We start from the raw sequence: 17,518 nt of genomic DNA, 5'->3' as shown, positions 1-17,518 counted from the left end.
TAGAGTGCTTCCTTACCACGCACAAGGTCCTGGGTTCAATCCCCACTACCTCCATTTAAAAAATAAATAACCTCCCCCACCAAAATTTTTTAATTAAAAATTTTTAAAAATAACAAAAGTAAGTAAACCTAATTACTTCCCCCTCAAAAAAGCTTAAAATAATAAATGTTAAAAACAAACATTTTTGGGGAAAAAAATGGAGCCTTTATGTTTTATGAGGAAAAAATTCTTCCCATAGCAGGAGCGGAGTGAGGAGCTATGTCTCACTGCACCAACTTTTGTCCCCCGAGATTCCCTGGACCTCGCAAGCATTCATTTCAGCTGCCATCACCCTTGTGGTCTTAAGAACTAAAGACCCCTTTTGCATATCAGGACTCAACGAAGACACTCCACTCTTCCCTGCAGTACAGCTGAGGCCAGGCTAGCTGGTTCAAATAAAACCCCAACTGAAGATTGAAAGGAGAAATGGACTCAGAAAAAGCATGGTTCGTGGCTGTCTGGCCGCCACAGGCTAGATCCGCTAGGCTGCTGCCACCTAGAGGAACTCTTCACTTGGGATCATACGTCACCTTCTCAAAGTCCTGACCCCAGAGCCAGAGCGCTCCCTTCTGCCTAGCTGGCCCCCCGCTCAGTTCCAGGCCCTCACTCATTCCTCCACAGGCACTCACTGGGCACCTAGCCTGCAGCAGATGCTCTGCACACACTGGGGACACAGTGGTGGTATGGAGCCGCTGTCTTCACAGTGCGTAGTCTATGGGGGTGGGGGTGGAGGTGGGGGTGGAGCAGGCATCAGATAAACAAGACGCTAACAGATAGTAATAAGTGATGGGAAGGAATCAATGAAGTCTCACTGGGGAGGTAACATTTACTGATCTCTGAAGTTTGAGGAGCCAATACCTTGAAAAGCAAAGAGAACATTCCAGGTGAAAGGAAAAGTAAGTGCAAAGGCCCTGAGGCAGGAAGGAGACAGCAAGACAGCCCTCATGGCTGGAGTGCAGAGAGCAAGGGAAAGGGAGAGAGGACAGGAGGTGGAGAAGAGAGCAGGTGAGAATGCACGGGGTTTTGCAGGTCTTGCTAATTGTAAAGAGAGACTGCTGAAGGGTTTTGGTCAGGAGCATGACCTGGTATGATTTCTGTTTTAGTTCAGAGCGCTCTCTCTGGCTGCTCTGTGGAACAAGAGACTGAAGGCTTTTTCCAAACACAAGATGGTAGCAGTAGCAGCAAAGTAACAGAGAGAAATGGACACCTTTGACACTCATTTTGGAGGTTGAAGCCACAGACTTGCTGACGGATTGGGAGAGGGTCTCCTGATTTGTGATTCACGCCCCCTGAGCAGTTCTTCCCACCCACAGGCCTCAACAGGACCACTGGACAAACAGACGGTGACTACTTGTAGAAAGCTGCACTCAGGAGCAAGGGGGAGTTGGGGGAGTGCTAGTCCCCCCAAGGACAGTAAAGAATGGAGGCAAGGGTGGGAAGTGTGCACGCCAGGTATGGAATGATCAGGAGCACACACAGGTTCCCCCAAAGGAGTAGACTGGGTGGAGGGGGGCGCCTCCAGGTGCAGATTTGGCTGAGTCACGCTGCAGTGCCCATCATTGAACACCCAACACACTGCGATTGCCTTAGACTCGTACAGAGCTTTGTACTTCACATAAACACCGGCATGCGTCGTCCCAGCCCCCGGAGCTGTTAAGGCAGGTGTTATATGAGGAAAGAACAGAGGGCCTGCAAGGAGAAGAGATGATACCTACAAAAAAGCAGGGTCCCTTATGAGCTAGGAGACCACATGGCTCAGCCAAGGAGCTGGGCTCCATTTCCAGCTCCTAAATGGAGGAAATGAGGACCCTAAATGGAGGAAAGAGGAGAGAACAACTACTTTTCCAGCATCCACCCCATAATAGCTGGTGTGCTGGGGCGTGGCAAGGGCCTCTCAGTTCATCCTCACTGCCTTTAATACCTCTGCTACTTTACAACCAACTCCCAAGGGCTTGGAGGGGCTGTGGTGCTTGGGGGTGAGAAAGTAGGGAGAGGAGGGTCCAGCAGCCCTGATCAGCCCTTGTTAGTCCATTTTAGGACTTCCTCTCACCTCTCAGATTGTGTACTTCTTGATCATCGCGCTTGTTTGGAACAGCTGGAGGTACCTCACCCTCTGGGCACACTCCAAGCACCTAGAGATCGCTCACGGGTGTCCGGAAGGGTCAGAGGAAACAACAACTCGAGTTTCCTAGACTCTAAAATCATGTGGCGTGGACCATGACTCTACTTTGTATGGCCCCAGTCCCTGCAGAGCACCGCGGGCACAGAGCGGGCGGGGCGGCTCCTGCGGGCGGGCTGTCAGACGGTCGCGGGTGCCGAGTGTTCCCCGCGCACCGCGCGCGGGGCGGGATGGGGAAGAGGGGGCGCGTCCTGGCCAAGCGCGCTCCCCGACGCGGCTCGCAGGGCTGAGCGTGGCCTCCCGCCTGCACTCCCGCCCCAGACGGGCAAGGGCGCGCCGCCGGCAATCTGAGCCGGATCCTATAGGGGAAAGGCGAGCGCCAGCGGCTCTACTCACCGCCGTGGCTGCGGGGTGTCCGGGGCGTCTCTTTCCGAGGATGCCTCCGTCCTGACACGCGCGCGAAGGCTGGCGGCGGGGCCCGGCCCTGCGGAGACTGAGAGCCACCCGGGCCCCCGCGCGCCGCGCCCGCCGCCGCCGCCGCCGCCGCCGCCGCTCCAGGTCTGCGTGCGCGCGTGCGTGAGCGCGTGCCGGCCGGGCCCGCGACCCGCACCGGGGTCGGCGCCGCGGCTCAGCGCCCGCCGGGCGGCCGGGAGCGGGCGGCGAGCGGATGCGCCGCGCCCTGCCCGGTGGGCGCCTGGCCTCGCCCGAGTCGTGCGCGCCCCGCGCCCGCTGAGGGTCCCTGCCGCCGCGGCCGCAGAGCCCGAGCGGGCGGCGGCGGCCGGGAGCCTCCTTGGCGGAGCCCCATGATGTCAGCTGGCCCGGAGCAGCGGCCGTGCGGCGGCGGCGGCGGGGATGGGGCCGAGAACGCGGCGCGGCCGTCTGCGCGCCCCTCGCCCGCGGACAGCGGTGGCGGCCCCGGCCCGGGCCCCGGCTCGCTCGCCCCGTCGCCGGGCAGCCCCTCCGCCGCCGCCGCCGCCGCCGCCCCGGCCCCGCCGCCCGCGAGCCTGTGGCTGGAGCTCGGGCCCGCCTGCCCGAGGGCGCAGCAATGCCCGAGCGAGTCGAGCGGGCAGATGAGCGGCGACCTCGGCACCAGCAGCAGCAGCGGCGGCGGCAGTAGCGCCGGGCTGTCCCCGGGCTCCGACTCGGACAGCAGCGGCGTGGTGTGCGGCGGCCGCGGCGGCAGCGGGGGCATGCGCGGCGCCCTGTCGCGCTCCTGGAGCCTGGAGAGCCTGCGCTCGGCCACCGCTGGTAAGGGCGCCGCCGCCGCCCCGCGCGCCGCCCGTCGCGAGCGCCTTTTCTCCTTCCCCCTCGAGACCAGCTTTCCGCCCGCCCTTCCCTGCTGCACTTTTTCTGTTGCTCGTTTCCATCTTCTGGTTCCTTGCTTCCTCTTGCTTCGCTCTTCTGATTCCTTCTCTTTTTCCGGGTTTTCTTCTGATTTCCCACGGCCGCCGCGCACCCCCGACCCCAGCTCCCCCATCCTTTCTTTAACTACTTCTGCCTGTGGGCTACATGTTTCAGCCGAGCCCCATAGCCCCGCGGCGTGCTCAGCTGCGAAGCTGAGTGTTTACGGTGAGAATAGAATTTGGTCCCTTGATGCGCTGTTTCCCTTCCCCAAACTGTTGTTGATCCATGGCACTGGTCTGGCTTTCCAGATGGGAGAGGGCTCGCGGGCCGCGGGGTGGGCCGGGTTCAGTGTGTTTGGTCCTGGCTCCAGGACTGAGGCTCCCAGCCAGAGGAGGGGCCCTCGTCCTGGACCCTCAGGAGCAGCTCGGTTTCCGAGAGATACGATTGCTCTGTGTCCCCTGGGATTAGTGCTCCGTTTCTCCCCCCTCCCCCGGGAACTGAATTCTGGGCGCAGATTGATAGGAAGACTTTGACCGTAAGTATTAACTAAGTAAGGAAGCCCAGACTGAGCTTATGAATGGTGACCTTTGGTTAGTTGCTAAACTGGATTCTCTATATTTTACTTCTTGGAAACACTCAACAAGTTATTTTTGAACCCCTGTAGTGAAAACTGTAAGGGTAGACAGGTGATTTCTGGAAATCGGGAGGTAATGCACCCATTATGCTTATGTGTGAGAGTCGGGGGTGCAGTCTGTGAAAGCTGCAGGACCCCACGTCAGCAGTGGAGTGAAGCTGTGTGTGTGCTAGGGTGAGAGCAGCAGAGCCAGAGAGGAGCAGAGGTCCACGCAGGCAGCAGGGTTGTCTTGTCCTGTTCTGTCCCCTCTAGCTGACTGTCCCTGTCCACCCGCCCCACCTGTCCAGGATGGACCACAGGCCAGGTTGAGGAGGAGTAGAGGTCGGCTCCGTGGGTTTGTAAGAGTGACATGAATGGCAGATACAGGGTTTTGACTCTGATCTAAAGTCCGCGGGTTTGGAAAAGGAAAGTAAAGGATGCCCAGACCCTTGCCTCGAACACTCGGTGACACTCATTTGCCCTGTCTCAAACCCAACACGTGACACTCAGGAGAGTTGAATAACCCAGCTGTTGGTGTCTCCTCCAACAGAAAGTTTTTCAGAATTCTGCAGCTCTGACGCCCTCCATCCCAATTCCCGTGAAACTTTCCTTGCCTTCCTCTCTGGGGTGCTTAAACAGCACCCCCTTTGAGAAAACCCAATACCACAAGTAGGACTTTAAGCAAATTGGCAAAGGAAGGCTTCCTTCTCTTTGCCCAAATGGCTTTCCTTCCACTTCTGGAATCGGGGGCACACGTGCTCCACCTCAGCAATGGCAAATGGCCGAAAGAGGCTCAGGGAGGTAGCCTGGTGCCCCATGGACTCTCTTGCCCTTTGTTTCTTCTGCCCAGGTCAGGGATGAGGCAGGTGGATATGGCAGAGACCTGGATTATTAGACGTGTCTGAGATCCAGGGACTCCCCAGACCAAACCTGGGGGGCACTGAGGCAGCACAGGTGAATTTCAGAGAGAGCAGCCATTCACATGTGCATGAAGGTCTGGGGTGGGTGTGTACGGGGCAGTGTGGGCAGAGAGGATGGGGAAGGTAAAAGCTAAAAGCCAGAAGGCTTCTCCTTGAGGGGCTCAGAGCCGCCCCTGCAATGGCAGGGCAGAGTTTAAAGCAACGTGATGTTGGAAGGCTTCATGGGAGAACCCTCAGACCTTGACCTCCTGCCTTGTTTGGGAGGCCCTGTGTTGGTAGTGTTCAGTACTGGGCGTGTGAAAGCAGCTGTGTGAGCTGGATTCCTGCAGGGAATCAAGTCCTGAGGTCCTGAGACACCCATTATATGCAATGAGTGAGTTCTCTGTTCTTCTAGAGTGCTGCTCCCTGTTTGCCATCCTTGGGAGGAATTAAGAAAAGAGCATTCAGATAATTCTCACTGGATTTGTGGTTCAGTTGAGGAAATCGGGTTGGAAAGGCTGCCACAGAGGAGGACTTGATGGGCTGAAGGAAAGGAAAGTCCATTTGTAGAGCGTCTTGTACATGTGCCAGGCATGAGGCTCCGTGTTACTTCATTAGCCACATAAAAATCCTCTGTTATCCTACAATCCACATATGAAAACAGGCTCAGAGAGATGCAGTAACTTACCCAGGGGTGCCCAGCGAGGTCCTGTCTGACTGGAGCTTCAGGCCTGGATCCATGATACTTGACAGGGTTTGGAGTGGAGGAGGCATCAATCTGGGGGCTGTGTCTTGAACACTTGCATGGTCACTCTTGTCTTTATCCAACAGCCATGGCTTTTTTCTGGGTGGGTCCCAACTACCCCATTTTCAAAATGAGGACACTGAAATCAAAGATCTGACATCTTTCTAATCAGCTGTAAAATTCCACGATTCTAATCAGAGTTGTTGATTTAAGATGGGTACCCCGCTAGTGCATTGGCATTTATTGCATATTGTATTTGTTTGACTCGTCTGTGGCTCTAAGGCAAAGCACACATGTGGCTAATTGAATTATGTTAATCTCTTAAGAAAGATTAAGAATTACCAGTAAAAGATTCTTAGCAAAAGTTAGTTACTGTTGTTGGGATGTTTGTGATGGAGTCTATTGCTAACCATTTTAAAAGCTGGCAGCAAGAGCCAGAAAGGCTGGTACTTGAGGCTGGGATCGCAGCTGACCTGCAGGGCAGAGTGCTGGCCAGGGATTCCAGCAGAGAACTATAGATGCTCCTTGTTTCTGAACGACTTCTTGAAATTTAAATGTCCCAATCTTGGCATTTTCCATTGAAATGTCACTTACCCTGGTTTGGAGAAGGCTTTCCCTAAAGGCAGATTCTGAAAATGAAGCGTGGTTGACAGAGTGGACTTTCCAGGGCCCTTCCCCCTGCTCACAGTTCTCATCTCTCCCGGAGCCCCGAGCGCCTGTACCCTCCGTAGCCCTCAGCTATGCTATCACGCTGCTGGTACTTGGCTAAGGCTTTGTAAATTCGTTCTCTGGGTGTGTTGTCTCACAGGTTTGATTCTCAATTCAGCCTTCTGGGGTTGACAGCTCTCACTACCTGGACTTTAGCACAGTCAGTGTCGTAGGATTTCTTCGGAGAGGACCCACACTGCGTCCACATCCCTCTGCAAGCCCCCGAGGACATTTTTCTGGCTCAGAAGAGAGAAAGATTTATGAGAAAGCTACACCTCTCTTGCAATCAGACATTTGTTTAACACATCGTGTTCCAGGCGTAGCACTAGGCACTAGAGATGGTCGGCAAATCATACAAGGTTATTGCCCTGAAAGAAATCACAGCACAGCGAGTGACAGGCAGTGACAGTTCATTTCGATAAGTGCTCTGATGGAAATTCACCCCGTGGGATGATGTGTCGGGAGTGCCAGAGCCACTCTCAGTGGATGGTTCTCTATGAGAACTTACAAAGCTCAGAAGAGTGGTCATGCTCATGGTTCCAGGTCATTACCATGAAAGAGTTCAGATTAAAATTGAAGCAGAAGGTGCACAGCGCAGAGTCCAGGGGAAACCAGGTGCATGCTTCCGGGTGTCCCCTTTCACAGGACCCCAGGGCCCATGCCCAGTCCTCCCAGAAACACGGCGACAGCGTGTAGGAAGTACTGCCGACCAGGCGAGCTCACCCAAGCCTTCAGGTCCGAGGTTTTTATTGAAGGTCATTGTTTAGGAAGGCAGCATCCACAAGACTGCCCGTAGTTACTTGATCTCCAGTCCCTCCAGAGGTCAGTGAGACAGTATAGCTCGAGGCCCCCAGGATAAATCACATTATTAGCCTAAACTGTCTAGCACGGGGGAGGGTGTAGCTCAGTGGTAGAACACATGCTTAGCATATACGAGATCCTGGGTTCAATCCCCAGTACCTCCATTAAAATAAATAAGCAAATAAATTAATCTAAATACTTCCCCCCGCCAAAAGAACAAAAAATAAATTAAATATTTTAAAAATAATTACTTTTTAAAAACCTGTCTGGCATGGCCCAAGGCCCCAGATACGCAAAGAGCTTCTTCTCATATACTGCCCATATAGGCGGGATATTTTAAGGACTTAGCGACATCTCCCAGGGGCCAGTTGAGGGCCATCCCTTTCTTCAGAATGTGCTAGGCCATTACTGCACAGGTAAGGGAGCTCAGACCAGGGGTGCCAGACCCAACCTATTATAGGGGTCAGGGACTGGAAGGAAGTGATTCAGAGAAACCTTCGCAAGGAGGTATTGCCTGAGCCTTAACACTTGCAAGGTAGCTGCGGTGAGGAGTAGAGAGAGCTTTCAGGAGAACGGGATAAATTTGGGAGTTTGAGATTTGCAGATGTTAGCCACTATATATATAGATAGATTTAACAAAAAACAAATTTCTTCTGTATAGCGCAGGGAACTATATTCAGTATCGTAATGAAAAAGGATATGAAAATGAATATATGCGTATATATGCTTGACTGTTGACACTGTGTTGTACACCAGAAACGGACATACTGTAACTGACTGTACTTTAATTTAAAAAACGAAAATGCGGAAAGACATATGAAGGAGCGGAACCTGCACTGACTGAGCACCTGGGCTCAGGCCCTGTGTCAAGTGCCTTCAACATGTGGGAATCGCAAATAGCATGGGATGAGGGGCGTAGCAGGAGACGAGGCTAGAGACAGAAGACCAGGCGCTGGCTGCAGGCTAAAAAATGTGGACTAACGATTCTCCGAGCCACGGAAAGATTTTAAGCAGGAGGTGGATGTGGCCAAATTGTTTGCATCCTTCTTTTTCATGCTTTATTTGTCTTAAAGTTATCCACAGTAAAAGTAACTCTCCTTAGTGTATAGTTCTAAGAGTTCTGACAAATTTAAACAGCCAGGTAACCACCACCATAATCAAAGTATAGAAGCTTCTATAAAATTGAAGGTGTCCCTTTGTAGTCGACCTCTTCCCCCACCTCCAGTCCCTGTGAGGACTGAAATAAATTGTGCGACCTAAAGTTGAGAGTTACATTTATTCAGTAGACTTTCTGAGGACTCCAGCCTGGGAGGCAGCCTCTCACATTGCTCTAAGAGACTGTTCCACCCAGGCAAGGGAAGAGCCAGGATATAAAGGAGTTTTTGCAACAAAGACGAGGCAGTGGGAACATAAAAAGATTACTGTTAATTAAAGAAAACCAGACACCTCAAGTTAAGGAATTTAGCGCTTTTCTATGCATAGGAAGGTGCAAAGGTCTGGGCTCACTGAAATCACTCCTTTGATGGGCACCTAGCTGTCGAGGGCCAGTGTCCTGTTCTTTCCCATCCTGAGTTCCCTCAGGGGCACCATTAAAGTTGGCAGCGGGCTGTCTGCTTGTCTGCATCCTGAGTTCTCTTTGCCCACTGTTGAGGGTGGAGGTAGCAGTGGATGACTTGATGGCCACGGCATCCTTTGGTTACTGATACGACTGGCAATATTTTTCATTCACACCTGGCTAGTCAGTTCTCCATCCATATGGATTTGCCTATTCCAGAATGTCGTGTAAATGGAATTATATCACGTTGTCTTTTTAGGCTGGGTTCTCTCACCTGACATAATGCATTTGAGGTTTCATCTGTGTTTTTGCATGTATCCATAGTTGATTTTTTTCTTTTTAATTGCTGAATAGTATTCCACTGAATGAATGCACCACAGTTTGTTTATTAGTTCACTAACTGAATGACACTTGGGTTGTTTCTAGTTTTTGTCTATTGTAAATAAAACTTCTACAAACATTACTGTATGAGTCTCTGTATGGACATAAGTTTTTGTTTCTCTTGGGCAAATTCCTAGGAGTGAATTGTTGGGTCATTTGGTAAATAAATGATGAACTTTATAAGAAACTACCAAACTTTTTTTCAAAGCAGCTGTACCATTTTGCATTCCCATCATCAAGCCTGACAGTTACCATTGCTTCTGTGTCCTTGTCTGCACTTGGTATTGTCAACTTTTTAAGCCATCCTATTAGATGTGTATTATCTCATCTGGTTTTAATTTGTAGTTCCCTAATGACTACTGATGTTCAACATCTTTCTTATGCTTATTTCCCATTTTTATATCTTCTTTGGTGAAGTGCCTGGATCTTTTGCCCAGTTTTTATTGGCTTGTTTTCCTATTATTGGGTTTGGAGAGGTCTTCATACTGTATTCTGAGTATAAGTACTTTGTCAGATATATGATTTGCAAATATTTTTTTCCCAGCCTGTGGCTGGTATTTTATTTCACTGACGGCGTCTTTTGGAGAGCAAAAGTTTGTAATTTCAGTGGGATCTAATTTATAATTTTTCTTTTATGGATCATACTTTTTGTGTATTCAAGAAACCTTTACTGAACCCGAGGACACAAAGAGTTTCTCCTGTATTTTCTTTGGGAAGATTTTTATAGTTTTTCATTTTATACACAGACTTTTGACCCGTTTTGAGTTAGTTTTTATAGGGTCTGAGATGGGGGCGAAGGTTCATTTTTTTGTGTAAGAATCATCAAATTTCGTAACGCCATTTAGTCAAAAGGCTGTTCTTTCTCCACTGAACTGCCTTTGTGCCTTTGCCAAACACTGTCTATATTTGTTTCTGGACACTCTGTCCTGTCCCATTGATCTAAGGGTCTGTCCTTTGCCCACACCACACCGTCTTGATTATTGTAGCTTTATAATATGTCTCGAAATCAGATATGAGAATCATCTAATTTTATCCTTGGATTTCAATATTACTGTAGTTATTTAATTTTTTTGCCTTTCCATATATGTTTTGGAATCAGATTGTCAATATCTACAAAATGCCCTCCTGTGGTTTTGATGTGGATTGTGTCAAATCTGTCAGTTTGGGGAGAATTGAAATCTTGACAACACGGAGTCTTGGCAGTTTACGAATATTGTGCGTCTGCGGCTGGGAAGCCATGCCGTGAACTCCCCCTAGGTCTCAGCTGCAGAACCTGTAGATTTGGGCAAATTCCTGCCTTCTAAAAGTTCCCAAATATGCTAAAACTCCTGAGCCTGCCAGAAAGTGACTGACCTGTAAAGGCTGGGGACCCTGTGAGCCTGAGATCAGGCCATTTTTTCCAAGAGGGCTTTATAAACACTGGCTCCATGAAGTCAACCTCAGCTCCTTAGAAGCGTCTGGTTGTATTAGACTCAATTAGTATCATTCTCAAATACGACATTCCAGGCAAGGCTTTGGCTGCCAGGCCAGTGTTCCACGTATTCCTCCTGTTAACAAGGAGGACTGATTCTTATTCAACCTACACAAATAAGTATATTGCTTTGAAAATAAGAATATTCAGTGAGAGTTTTTAAATTCTGGAGAGGTCAGAGATGATTTACAGGTAATGATGATTTACATTTAACTTTATAAAAGTACAGTCTACTAAGTGGCAATTCATGAGTTAAAGATAACATAAGAGGAACAAAAGGGGCTTCTTGTATATCCAGGAAATAGAACATTAAAGACCTGATGAGAATTCATAATAAAAATAATACAATGGACAAGGAAATTTGGTTGTTTCTGCAGTAAACAAAATGATGAAGGAAAGTCAATCAAAAAATTTTAGTCATCATAATTATAAACATAATGATTACCCGTGTTCACAAAGAAGGCAGTTAACATTGCATGTAATTTATTAAAATGGATGAACATTTACAGAGGAGTCTGTACAGAGGAGGAATCTTTACAGAGGAAAAAGTCTTCAGATATATAATAATCCTGACAAAATTATATTATGAATACACCAAGTATACAGTTAGAATATACCAAAAATATCTATATTGAGTTTCAGTAAGTCTGGAGCAGGTCTGTATATTGACATCTATATATTAATAAACATCTGTATTTTAGTAAAATCCCATAGATAAGTGATAGGAATCCCCAGTTGAAAACCACTGGCCTACGAGATGCTAGATTCAACTAAAGAGGTAGAGTTGCAACCAAGTTAACATTTGAAAAATACAGGTGACCCTTGAACAGCGTGGGGGTTGGTCCACGTACAGCGTGTAGTCAGCCCTCTGTATCCATAGTTTGCATCTGCAGATTCAACCAACCATGGACCGTGTAGTATTGCAGTATTTACTATTGGAAAATATCCATATGTGGGTGGACCCGCACAGTTCAGCCCCACATCAACTGTAAATGAAATTGTGACTGATAACACTATACTGCCATTATATGATATCAGGCAGGGTAGCACCAGGGGTCTGATTAGAAACACATCATGGACCACGAAGACATTAAGAATTCTCTATATACTGTATGGAAAGTTCCTAATTTCTGAAATATTTATATGAACACTTTACCCATTCAGATTTAACCTGGGGAAGGCTACACAGCTCTTCTGACTTGTCAGCTCATCCTGTACAACCCCTCAGTATCAAATATACCTAAACATTTCTAGCACTTGCCTTTTTTTATAAGGTGAAAGAACAAATGATTCCTGATTTTCCAGGGGCCCTCTGGGAAATCACAAAGACAGTTTTAGGTGCAAAAGTTATCACTTAGGACTTAAATCTTGGAAAGGTGAAATATCACACCGAGAGCAAAAGAGAGGCATCTCTAACTCGCAGGCATTTGACTTGGGTGCCCGGGGATGGGGTGGAGATGCTCTGCTGAGGTAGTAGTCCAGGACCACCAAGTTTAGGGAGGAAGATGCTGAGTGAAGTCCTGGATCAATAAACAGCGAGGATCAGGTCCCCTTCTCCCAAGTGTACAAGGAACTAATTGCATTAATCATGTTTTTATTTTCTGTATTACCTTATGCTTTGACGTCTTGAGGCCTTGCTGACACCAAAGAGAGCATCCCCTCCCAGTGCTAGCAAATTCCTAGAGCCATGCTCTTCAAATGCAAGCTGGCCAATTCGGAGTCCACGTCCCCAGCCACCTCCTTTATTGGGCTCTCACGTGCAGTGGCACTGTCCCCCAGCCTAGTCTTCCCAGGGCCAGGGGCCAGACAACTGGTATACCCTCTGCACCCCAAGGACCCACTGAAATGATTCAAACTGGCCAATCCCAAGCCTGCTTACCCTGCCCTGCCCTGCTTTTCCCACTGAGACCACAATGACGCTCTGGCCCGTGGCCATGTTTCCCCCTCCCTGTGCCTCCTGCCTGACCCTGGTGCTTCCCCCATGGCCCTGTGTGGTGTGGCAGGCTTCATGTTTCCAGGGAGATGTGAGGATAAACTTCTTCCCCTGTGATGACCATCTCTGTCTGCATGTCTTACTGATTAAAACAAATCCTAGGGACATTTAAAAACACTGATTTAGCTTGTAATAACCTTTAATGAACAAGAATATGAAAACAAGTATATGTATGTGTATGCATGACGGGGACGTTGTGCTGTGCACCAGAAATTGACACGTTGTAACTGACTATACTTCAATTAAAAAAAAAATACTGATTTAGGTGATCTAGGCTTCCAGGCCTGTCATTTAGCAATCTCTCTACCCACCCTCTGCCATCAGTAGTTGAAAGAACACTGCAAAGAGGATGCAGATGAGGAAGGGAAGGGAGAAATGCCATTTGTTTCTTAAAGGTATAATACAATATTTATTTACAAATTTAAGTATAACAGAGTAGAAACACCAAAGGAATACTAAGAAAGTCATGGTATCATGACAAGTGAAGAGTTGGAACTCTAATCATTGCAGAATCCAAAGAGGTCACAAGAAATACTGTTTTAATTAAGAATTGTTCTATTTCATCCTCACGACAGTTCTGTTTTATGACTAAGAGAGATGGGAGCTCACAGAGTTTCCTAAGTGGCGATCACATCACACAGCTGCCTGATTGGAGGGTTTAGACCTGGCCGCCGTTCCGGTGTCTCGGATTACCAAGTTTCCTCCATTCTCTCTGTCTCCAATCTGATGCTCCTTTGGTCTCTGTTGAGCAGTGAGGAAACTGCCGCATGGGAAGGTTGTCCCAGGCAATTACTGCCAAAGCAAAGCTAGAAACACGTGACCCAGAGTGTGGCCTAGAGCACTAGTCGTGAGCACTGTTAAGTGGAAAGGGGGTCCGAGAGCAGCAAGTTTGCAGAAGGCGGGTGAAACGGCTCAGGGCCTGCGTTGTTCTTGTCTGCACTGTAGTGCTTTCAACGTTCATCTAACTGCAGAATTTTTGTGTGTGCATGGTCTGAGGGCCACACTTAGGAGATGCTGCACTCACACTTCAGTTTCCTGTTCTCACCGGCCTAATGGGCTACCACAAGCCTCCCCTGGACTCCGAGTTTAACGGCAGGGATGGTTAGACAGTCTGGCGAGAAGTTATAAAGGAGCCTTCTGAATTGTTTACACTGAAATCGGCCAGTAATAGCGCCAGCAAATAATTCATTTTGAGGGGAGGAGGCAGATGCAGGCTGATGTGGAAACACTGACTCTAGAAAGTTTCAGAAAATAACATAGCTCTCTGTGAACCCAGAAGCCGTAACTGAGAACCTGACATGTGTAAGATACGCTGAAGAAAGGAAAGACAGGACCCCCGGACTGGAGGCAGGTGATGGAAGATGAGAGGTATGAACTGAAACAAAGGAAACAAATATGATGTAAGAAAGACGAGGTAGAGTCTGGCCCACGGAGAGCCTGGGGTGCAGGCAGTAGTGGATTGGGGGGTTCTTACCACCGTCCTTCTCTGTCTGCTGTGGAAGGCACCGTCTTCCCCGGGTTGCCGGAGCAGCCCGCAGTGGCCAGGGTCATGTGCTGCAGTCTGTCCACATGGAGAGGCCAAGTCTCTCTCATTCCCAACTCTCGATCCTTGGGGAGGGTCCTGATTGCCTCAGCAAGTGTAAACGTCCTAAGCCAGCACGGTTCTAATGACCTCTGGGAGCCAGGCAGACACATGTCCTGAGAGGTGTCTACTGCAGGGGAGTTTCCAGTCTCATCGAAAAGAAGCTATTTATACAAAAGAAGCTGTGAAGACACTGATTGCTAGAAAGCAAACTCAGACACAACTGCTGAGATGGTTGAAGGGGAGAGGCTTCTTGAAGGCTGGCGGGGTCTGAGCTGCAATGGGGTAGAAATGCAGCCATTCTGTGCTCCAGAGGCAGAGGGGCCGCATGGACTGCAGGACAGAGCTCGGGACCCTCCCCCAGGAAGAGGGGCAGACTGGTTTGGAGCCCAGAGAAACAGAGAGCTCTCCTCCGGGACATGGCTCATTTCATCCGTCCCTCTGCCTCGTGTGCAGGCTGCAGCCACCTCCCCAAGAAGACAGGACTGGAAGGGGGCTCCATGTGAGAGATAAGGGAGATTTGGGGAGAATCATTGGCAGACGGTGCATAAAAAGAGTTTGTAGCACCTGCTCTCCCAGTGCCTCTGTTTGTCTGCCTTTGCCCCTTGCTCCTGCTTTTGGCAGCCAGAGGGCTCTGAGCAGCCCCTCCTCTCACCTCCATCCACATCACCAGGTGATCCGCTCGGATGGAGGAGGCAAGGCTGGAAAGAGCTCTTCCCGGCCCCCACTGAGCCACAGGGAGGAGACTCCTTCAGCATGTTGTCAGTCATGTCACCCACACAGGGAACCGACTCTGGCTTTGCTATGCTGCCTACACGTCTGTCTTCTGATGTATCCGCGTGGTAGCCCAGCAGCCCCTGACCCATGGCCTGGACAGGGAAGGGGCGGGCCATCCCAGCACTGAGCCCGCCAGGCCCTGCCGCAGCCCGGGGCTCAGAGAGTCTGGGGGCTGTACTGTGCCGTCCTGGACCACACACGTCTAAGCAAGAGCCTGAAGAGATGGCACTGGGGGTCAGAAGGCATCCAGCATCCCTGGAGTCCAGAAGGGGCTCTTCTTGGGACCTGGATGCTGGCATACCCCTTCCACTGGGGAATGACCTCCACGTTTCGCTGCTGCTTCTCCCTGGGGCCCCGGGCAGAGCCCGCAAACCCTCTGCAGTGGGTGCTGTGAGCCATGACCAGGCCACACTGGCTGTGGGATTTTAATTGAAAAGCAGCTTGTGAATGGAGTGCAAGATATGGTCCAAGCATCACATCTGATGTTTTAATTTATTCTAAGAGAAACAGCCCGTGGGAGGGACTGGGGAGTCATGAAGGACTCTGGGCTTGGGAGCCACCCAGACACTGGGTTTGGATCCCGGCTGTGCCTCTTACGGTGACAGGCAGACAAGTGACCTGACTGTCAGGTGTCTCATCTGTAGGAGCAGAATTGTAACATGATTCTGAGGGTGTTTATGAGGCTTCAGGAAGTAATGTGTGTGAAGTTCCTGACTTACTGCCTGGCACAGAGCGGGTAGATGATCAATACACTTATGGAATGAATGACTGAATTTTTGGTAAAAAAAAAAAAAGTGTGTAAAATATGAAGGTTTCTGATAAATTTGGATCAGATTTTTTTAACATTTTATTTATTTATTATTGTATTATTTAATTATTCTATTTTTGCAAGGGAAGGAGGGTAATTAGGTTTATTTTTAGAGGAGGTACTGGGGATTGAACCCAGGAATTTGGGCACACTAAGCATGCACTCTACCACTAAGCTGTACCCTCCCTGCTGAATTAGACTTTGATTGTAGCCTTATTCACCATTTGTTGTGAATCCCCAGGACAGAACTGTCCTCTATAATGTCAATAATATATTACAGCTGGTGCTTTTATGTTGGGAAGATATACTGCATCATAAATGATACATTTTTAACAAAATAGTTAATAGAAATATGTTGTATTTTTAGCATTGAACATAACTATGATTACAAAGATCTAAGAATGAGTTAGTATAAAAGAAGAGGACAAAATTGCCCATAATCTCTCTTCCAAGTTATATCCATTCTTAATATTTTGTGTTTTTTCCTTCTGGATTTTTTTTTCCTGTGCACGTAAACACGACTGAGATCATTCTGTAAGCTTCGTCTGGTGCCTGTGCTGGTGTGGTTTGCGTGTGCTGAAATGTACCAGGCTTGTCTCTATCAGCCTTTCGATGACAGGGCCTGTGTTTTATCTTTCCTGTGTCCGGATACCACGTAGCACTGTCATGAGCACCAGGCAGATGCTTTATACTGACCTTCTCTGAAAGGCTTTGAGAGTCAGGAAAAGCAAAGGTAAAATCAGCGTGTGGCCATATGGCGGGGAATTAGCGCCTTGTCATTAAAACTCTGCAGGGCCCTGGAGACAGCTCTGCTTCCAGGATTAACTCAGAACCAGCAAAATCTGATCCTTTGGTACCCCTCTCTGCAAACAAACGGCATGGACAGTGAATCATTTCCCCTGCGCGCTCTCACACCGCCTTTACCTGGGGCTTCCTAACCCCTGCTGGGTGTTGGGATCCTGTCAAAGATTTGCAGCTTTGGAGTCTAGAGGTGTTTCAGACCTGGGTTTTGGTTTGAGGTGAGCTTTCAGAGTTTGACAGGTTCGGAAAAAAAAAATGTATGTATAAAATGAATTGATGTCATACAGACACAGCTCAGCCTTCTTCAGGTGAGAGAATTGCTAATTCTTTTGAGAAAAATATTCTGAATAGCCAAGGATTAAACAGTAAACCGTTTTTTATTGTTGTTGTTTAGGGTGTTTGTTTTGTTTTTGGTGGGGGAGACAAAAAGGTTCATTTATTTATTTTACTGGAGGTACTGGGGATTGAACCCAGAACCTCCTGCCTGCTAAGCACACGCTCTACCACTTGAGCTGTCCCCTCCTCCCACTAAACCTTTTTTGCTTTAACATTTTTGCATTTTCACCCTAAGCTCTTTGAATCAGTTTCCCCCCCCTTAGTTGAATCTAGAGACATTGATTTAATTTTTCTTTGCTTATTAAATATCAGCAGATACTAAAGAAGGTTTTCTAATGGAGACCACACGTGGGCTTCAGGTCAGACCCGCTCTGAGAGCAAGCTGTGGCTCCAGCCCTCATGAGCTGTTTGGCTGAGACAGGTGATCTGATCTGGGGCCTAAATTTGCTCATCGCTAAAACAAAACTGACGGTACTTCGTTAATGGAAATATTGACTGTAAAGTTCCCAACACAGTGTTTGGCACATAGTAGCTGCGTATTCAGTG

At 48.8% G+C, this 17,518-nt stretch overlaps 1 protein-coding gene across 2 annotated transcripts in view; it reads left to right on the top strand.

Moving 5' to 3' along the window:
* ARHGEF4 (Rho guanine nucleotide exchange factor 4) overlaps positions 1 to 17,518 on the top strand; it is a 200,728-nt gene that overhangs the window by 128,143 nt on the left and 55,067 nt on the right. The window contains exon 1 of one of the 2 annotated variants that reach the window (XM_032479253.1): positions 2,792 to 3,406. The exons of the other annotated variant lie outside the window; for it this stretch is intronic. Within the exon in view, the coding sequence (XP_032335144.1) occupies positions 2,962 to 3,406 (445 nt within the window). The 5' untranslated portion in view covers positions 2,792 to 2,961. Of the gene's footprint in view, positions 1 to 2,791; positions 3,407 to 17,518 lie in introns of those variants that run through there. 2 annotated transcript variants of the gene reach the window in all.

Source organism: Camelus ferus, chromosome 5 (assembly GCF_009834535.1).
Source record: "Camelus ferus isolate YT-003-E chromosome 5, BCGSAC_Cfer_1.0, whole genome shotgun sequence".
Classification (NCBI taxonomy): Eukaryota; Metazoa; Chordata; class Mammalia; order Artiodactyla; family Camelidae; genus Camelus; species Camelus ferus.
This window is presented reverse-complemented; position numbering and strand designations above follow the sequence as displayed.